This window comes from Vigna radiata, chromosome 8 (genome assembly GCF_000741045.1).
Source record: "Vigna radiata var. radiata cultivar VC1973A chromosome 8, Vradiata_ver6, whole genome shotgun sequence".
NCBI lineage: Eukaryota > Viridiplantae > Streptophyta > Magnoliopsida > Fabales > Fabaceae > Vigna > Vigna radiata.
In genome coordinates this window covers 25452038-25459039 of record NC_028358.1, presented here as the reverse complement: position 1 = coordinate 25459039, position 7002 = coordinate 25452038, and the positions used below count along the sequence as shown (strand labels likewise).

The window sequence follows — 7002 nt, the reverse complement described above, 5'->3', positions numbered from 1 at the left end:
GGGCGGTGTACTATTGGGTGTGGGCCAGTTTCTACTTCGTTTTACTGAGTTATAAATAGATTTGGACAACCTTGATGGTCTATTTTTTGATAGAAGGACACAAAAACAATCTTTTCACTCCTTGAAGGCGAATTTTGGATGCAAAAGCTCCAACTTGTCAATTCTAGGGTTATCTTTTCATACTTTTCATTCTTTTCATCTAGTTTCACCATGGTTATGGTGAACTAAACCCCTTTGTTGTTGGGGAAAACGATATAATCCCTCATATATTGAAATTCTTGCTTTATTCATATGCTTTCTTTTACCAATTGTTAGAGTTTTTCCTCCATTATATTTGCATGTTTTGTTTAAAACATTATTCAATAGCATAATCTTTGATTCTATCGATATGGACACATGTTGATAGGTCTAGACATGAGGGAGTTCTCTTGGTAGCAATATTACCTAGACATAGATGGAGGACCAATTGCCTTAAGCTTCTGTGCGAGTTATGTAATGCATGATTAATTGCTAGGGAAACTAGACATAGTAAACTAGTAATTAGGAGTAGACTCTATTCACCAAGATATTGGAATTAGGGGAATTTAGAAAGTGGCACTAACATTGATAAAGAAGTGGAATTTAGTAGAATTTGTAAATATATGAGAGTGGATTAGGACGAAATCATAAACCCCAACAACATCATTCATTCATATAGTTCAACTGTCAATTGATCAATCTTTGCATGCATGTTTATTTTTTGTCTTGCATCTAAAATCCTAATTTTCGTTCCGTCAAGTCTTAAGAAATCTAGATATCACACGAACGTTTAGGCCTAAGAGTCTTTAGGGAAACAATACTCGGACTTACCATTTATTATTACTTGCTACGATTCGGTACACTTGTCGGACACTTAACATGAGTCAATCCGTTTAACCCACCAAGGTAGACTGGCCGAGGCCGAGTTCAATTTTTTTTTTTGACTCACTAATAAATGAATTAGATTGGATTAACTCACTAAGTAGTCAACCCATAATGAGCTGAACCAGATTGAACTATATAACCCATTTTGACAACACTGATAAGATATTTATATTATAAATATTTAAATGTCATAAGTATTTAGAATAATAACACAAGAAAACAATAAAAAAACATTTGCATTTGATGGAAATTATTTACTCAATGTCAATATAACTCGACTAATGAATTTTACGGGAGGTTTTCTCCTAAGTTTCGAAGGTTTATTTATAAACCTTCGGAAAATAATCTAGGTTTATTTCAAATCCTAATAAATGTATATAATTATTTTGATTATTTTTATAATCAAATAATTAAAAAAACTATAATTTTAATAAATTTTATTCTCCTTTTTATTTTCTCTTAATTTTTTAGCTTATCCCTTCACTGATCTTTTCAAATCCCTAGTTTACTTTAGTTTAAGGGGAACTCCACCGCACCTATCTCCCATCGCACTTCCTTGCACCGCACCGTTTCTACTGCACTGCTGGCCCTGCACTACTCCATTGCACCTGTACTGCACCGCCGCACCTGCACTACATCGTTGCGCCTGGTACTTTGTCGTTAAGCCTTGGTTTGCTTCGAATAAAAGAAGTAGGTTTCTTCTCCATTTCATTTGGATTCTTTAATCAATTTCTACTCTTTATATATTTTATCTTTTTGCGTTAGGGATTACCAACTCTGAATCTATCATAACAGTATTGAATTAGAACTTATTATAGTAGTTTAATAGATACATGATGCTGACAATGAAAAATGATTGATAAAATTTCATGCAATTATTTTGGCTTCTTTCCATTAGATTTTGTGATTGAATTCTTGGTAAAGATGGTGATTAGTCGTCAAATGAGTCATGTTGCCCCAAACTGTAAAGGAAAGGGAAAAAGGAAGACATGAGACTCAAAAGAACATTTTATTTTTGTTAGGTGGAGTTCTAAAGGAAACATAGTATCCAATCGAGTAAGGAAATGACACATGGTTAAAATTAATTAAACTAGATTGAAGTATAATTAATTACACTTAACTTTTTTTGAAATAAAACTGAATTATACTATTTTATACTTCTGAGTTTTAAAAAATCAAATCTCGAAAGTTATAATTTAGTTAACTACTATTCATTAACTTAAAACTAATTCATTTTATACTTTTTATTTGTTTAAAGGTTTATAAAGTAACAATTTAATTTAATTATCGTCCATTAAAATAAATTTTAATCAAGATCGACTTGATCGAATTCTGTCAATTTTTTATTAAAGTTGACTTTTTGAATTCGGTTGATTTTTAACAAAAGTCGATTCTGTCGAATTTTGATTAGGACTAATTTGACTGAGTTTCAGTTTTGTTCGATTTGGCCAAATTCTGACAATTTTTAGCTAGGTTTAACTTGACCAAATTTGACCTGTTTTTTTATCGAGACCATTGTCCCATCCGAATTCTCGTTGATTTTCAAGTCGTGCCGATTTAGTCAAATTGAGCCAATTTCGATTAGGACAACTCGACTATATTTTGGTCATGGTCATCCCAACCAAATTCGACTGATTTTTGGTCGAGGCCAACTTGGCCAAATTCGGACGATTTTAGATTAGGACTGAATTAAGTGACTTTCAATCCTAGTTGTTCCAAGCGAATTTGTCTGATTTTTTACCGAGGTCGACTTGGTCGAATTTCGGTCGAGACCAACTTGAACAAGTTTTGTTTGTGGCCTTCCTAGCCTAATTTGGTCGATTTTAGGTTAAGGTTGATTCGACCGAGTTTCAAATATGTCAATCCTGATCGAATTCAACCGAATTTTGCTCTCAACTTATTTCGACATTTTGTCTGACTTGGTTTGCCCTCAACTTTTGGTCTTACCCGACTCAAATAAACATTTTAATTATGTTGTTTATGGAAGAACTTATATTATGAATGAATTAGGTAAATACTTTTTAAGTTTTTTACTCAAAAATATTTTAGTTCGATTTAAAATTAATGTTGTTTGATTAAAAAATTGTACAGTTTAGTTTAAAACTAGTGAAGTTCAAAAACAAGTTAAAATATATAGTAGTTGAACTTAATTTATATTATAATTTAATGTAGTTTAGTACAGTTCAATGTACTACAAGGAAATTTATATTATTGTTAAACACGTTTTCAATGGGTGTTTTCAATGGGTGTTTAGATCTAACCTAAATGACTTAAGAGAAGTTTTAATCTTTGGTAATAAAAAAGTAAATCTTCCTTAAAATAATTTTTTTTTTGTAGTGACAACTAAAATAAAAAGAACAAATCAACCAATAGGCAATAATGTAAATTTACTATAAAGTAGGAAAATTACAATATCTTTTGTCCCTTACTCCAAGGAGAAAAAACAATTATAATTAAGGAGAATTTGTTTTCCCCTTACTCTATAGCAATAAAAAAAGTAAACAAAGAGTTTTATGAATGTTTTCCTAAAAAAAAAAAAAAGCACTCTATTCCTTTTATAACATAAAGAAGTAAACACCAAAGTAAATTTCCTTGTATGAAACATCTCTTCTCACATTAAAGTTGTACATTAACATTGTAAAGTAAATTTCCTTGTATGAAACATATATTCTCACATTAAAGTTGTACAATAACATTGTAAAGTGATTAATTAAAAAACATAATGAGAGTGAGTACTAGTTTGTAAGCAATTCCGACAAAGACATTTATTATCTTTTGGTGAAAATGGTAAACACGTATAAGAGAATTGAACATGTCATTTTACTAGTCAAGCGTTAATTCTTGTATCCAAAGTTATGATATTTCACCTAATTAAGAAGTTACCTTACTTTATATTTATGAGTTGAAAAAGTTACACGTGCATCACATTTTTCTAAACGTTTGAAAAATACATTACATAGAGGCACGTGCTATTTGATGACGGAGTCAACGTTGAAAGAGGGAGATGATCAACATGAGGCTGATATTAAATTGTCATAATAAATACAAAAGAACATAGAATTTCTAAAGAAAAGTCAATGGTGTCACTTCCAAATTCGAATGAAATGGATCAATTTAGTGACATAAATCTTGCAAATTCGTCGTAGCTAACTCGACCATCTCCATCCAAATCTGCTTCGCGAATCATTTGTTCAACTTCTTCTTCTGTTAGCCTCTCTCCCAATTTCATCATCACATGTCGCAACTGTAAAAACAAAATGTCTCATTTTCACTCACAGTCTAATGGGTTTGGAAGTAAGACAAAAACAATAACTTTACGTCACCAGTGAAGAAAAGAATTTTAACGTGTTGGAAGTCCCGTATCGACTAAACATAAGGTCAAATTTTAATATATAAGTGAAGTACAAACCTTATCTTACAAATCGATTTTGTGATATTGAGTTAGATTTAAACCTACTTTCTAATGTAATAAGATCAGACAGCAATGATCGAGCGTGGTTCTAGGCAAGAAATGCAGATTGAGTTGCATGGCATGATATATATGTTTACCTCAGTAGCTGATATGTACCCATCATTATCCCTGTCAAACACTTTGAACGCGTCTTTTAGCTCTTCGGTCAGATTTTCCTAACAAAAGGACAAATAAAAGGTTTCATGATTTTTACTTATAGCAGTCATTTATGATCAATAAACAAAGATTTTCCTCACTCCTATTGTTAAGAACAAACAAGTTAACAATGGCAGATTTACCTTCATTCTCATTCCGATAACATTCAAGAACTCTTCAAAATTTACGCTTCCTTTTCCATCCATATCGACTTTACTAATCATTTCTTGAATTTCTTCTTTTGTTGTGTTTCCTTCTAATGACTGAACAATGGATATCAGTTCTTCCACAGTAATGAAACCTAGACACCATCACAGACATTTGAAATCAAAGTTAACTAAATATACTTTCATATAAACCATCAAAAATAAGGTGCCACCATGAAAAATGGATCAACATTTTACGTTAGAACTGACACACACACATGTATATATGTATATAGGTTAATGATGCAAAAGACCACACCGTCAGAATCCTTGTCAACAACATCAAAGGCTTCATGGAATATAGCTATTTGATCTTCTGTCCATGCATTTGCCATTATTTTTCTGCAGCAGGCTAGGCTCAACTTAAGTGGAAATTAAGCAGAAAGTTGTAACAGTACTTCGAATTTGCTTATTTTGGTTATTCGAAAATGGAGGGTGGTGGAAGAGCATGCAATATTTTTGTATTACAATAAGGTTCCATGATTTTCATTTTGTTTTATAGATGTGATGTGGGCCAGTTTTTTCTTCTGGATTGAAATAGTCAAAACACGTTGGATTTTCAAAAAGCTGGAATTATTCGAGAAGGGTGATAGACCTCAACTGTTGAATGTATGAATGTTTCAAATTGTGTTTTCTTTCTTTCGTTCTTGTTCCAACTCCGACCTACAAGGAATCATATATCTGTAGACTTGCAAAGTAGGTTGGGGAATTACCAGCTTCTAATCAATCCATGTCTGCATAATTAGTAATTATCTACTCTAGGTCAACCTTTGATTAGTGTTATTATTACCAATTAGAAGAAAAAATCCTCCTTTCTATAATAATGGTCTTTTTTTCTATTTTTTACTTTTTTCACTTATAACAATAATTTTATTTCTTTTTTTTTCAACAGTACTTTTTAAAATAATTAAAGGATAAATTGATATTATTATTTACACTAAAAGATAGACAGGAGTAAAAGAAATTAAAATATTTATTTTAAATTTATTATTCATTTTCTCAATAAATGCATCCTAGTTTTAAATTACTATTATAAACGATTTTTTCTTTTATAATTATGTATTGTCGGTTGTAATGAGCATCACCTTTAGGAACACAATGTAGATATTTTACTTTCAACCAAATTGATTTCGTATTCAAACTAACATTATTACGATTCAAACTCGAAAGCATGAGACACAATTCAATCAATTTCATCCTTAAATGCGTCAAACGATTTCATTAATTTAGTCTTCAAAGAATAAATAAATATTTAATGTCTCAAACATGCAAAATGACTCTTATGTTGGGAATTTATTTATTTTTATTCATACATATAATTTAAAAAATTAGTTCGAAATTATATAAGAAATAATTCTGTATGATATGATATTCAGATAGTAATTTATACGTTTTACTAAATTGCATCTTTGGAACTAGTACTTTGTTCTTAATATTTTAAGTGCGTAAAAATATTTTTAATTCTAAACTTTTATGTAAAATTGAAATTAGTCCATTATTAAAGATAAACATGTTCTTATAAAATTTAACGTTCTTAGATAAAAATAATTATTCAATTTTAAAGTTAATAGAACCAAACAATATCAAAGTTTTAAAGGTATGAAAATTTAGAGATTAAAAATATTTTTAGACTTATTATAAAATGCAAGAAATGAATCATTTCAAGAATTTTTATAATTACTAATAAAATTTTATCGATAAAATAAATTTGTTGGTAAATCAAGTTTATTGATAGATTTTACCAACATATTTTAGAATTTCGAGTACAAATAAAAATATTTGTTCATAATATGTGTTGTTAGAATTTGTTGATAAATTAAAACTTGTATTATCTGACAAATATTTTTATTAATAATGTATTCATTGGTAAACTTTATTCATAATTTTTATATATAAATTCTCTTAGTAATTTATAATTTATATTATCAATAAATTTGTTCATCAATTAATTCTGTCTATAAAAAAAAGTAACACTTTCTAATTTAGATTTAGACAACTTCGATCCTAAAATTTATCGTTAATTCATAGTTTTTATAATTATAAATTTTTTTCGACGATAAATTAATTCGTTAATAAAAGAATGACAAATTTTGTGTCAGATAAGATTTTTTATTAATCAAAGTAAAATGAATGAGAAAAAAAAACGAGTCAGAGTTGAAAAAGAAAGAAAAAAAAGAAGGTGGAAAAAGAAGAAGAGCACAAAGAAGAGAAAGAGATAGAGTTAAAATAGAAACAATACAACGAAAAAAGGTGATAAGGAGGAAAATAGAAATAAAAAAATAAAAT

The 7002-nt window shown here is 29.3% G+C and overlaps 1 protein-coding gene across 1 annotated transcript; it reads right to left on the bottom strand.

The window, feature by feature from the left end:
- Window positions 1-3967: 3967 nt before the first annotated feature.
- Window positions 3968-5051, bottom strand: LOC106771724 (calmodulin-like protein 11). The gene is made up of 4 exons (XM_014657728.2): window positions 4976-5051; window positions 4654-4811; window positions 4453-4530; window positions 3968-4147 (listed from the first exon to the last, which is right to left on the bottom strand). Exons 1-4 carry the CDS (start codon window positions 5049-5051, stop codon window positions 4013-4015), a joined length of 447 nt encoding a protein of 148 aa, XP_014513214.1. The 3' UTR covers window positions 3968-4012.
- Window positions 5052-7002: the final 1951 nt, after the last annotated feature.

What these genes read in the sequence shown, in the direction of transcription:
- LOC106771724 (XM_014657728.2), bottom strand. Translation starts at nt 5,051, where the DNA reads ATGGCAAATGCATGGACAGAAGATCAAATAGCTATATTCCATGAAGCC. An exon ending in TTATCGGAATGAGAATGAAG is followed by an intron (nt 4,531 to 4,653) that starts GTAAATCTGCCA and finishes TCCTTTTGTTAG; the next exon opens with GAAAATCTGACCGAAGAGCT. An exon ending in GGTACATATCAGCTACTGAG is followed by an intron (nt 4,148 to 4,452) that starts GTAAACATATAT and finishes TTGTTTTTACAG; the next exon opens with TTGCGACATGTGATGATGAA.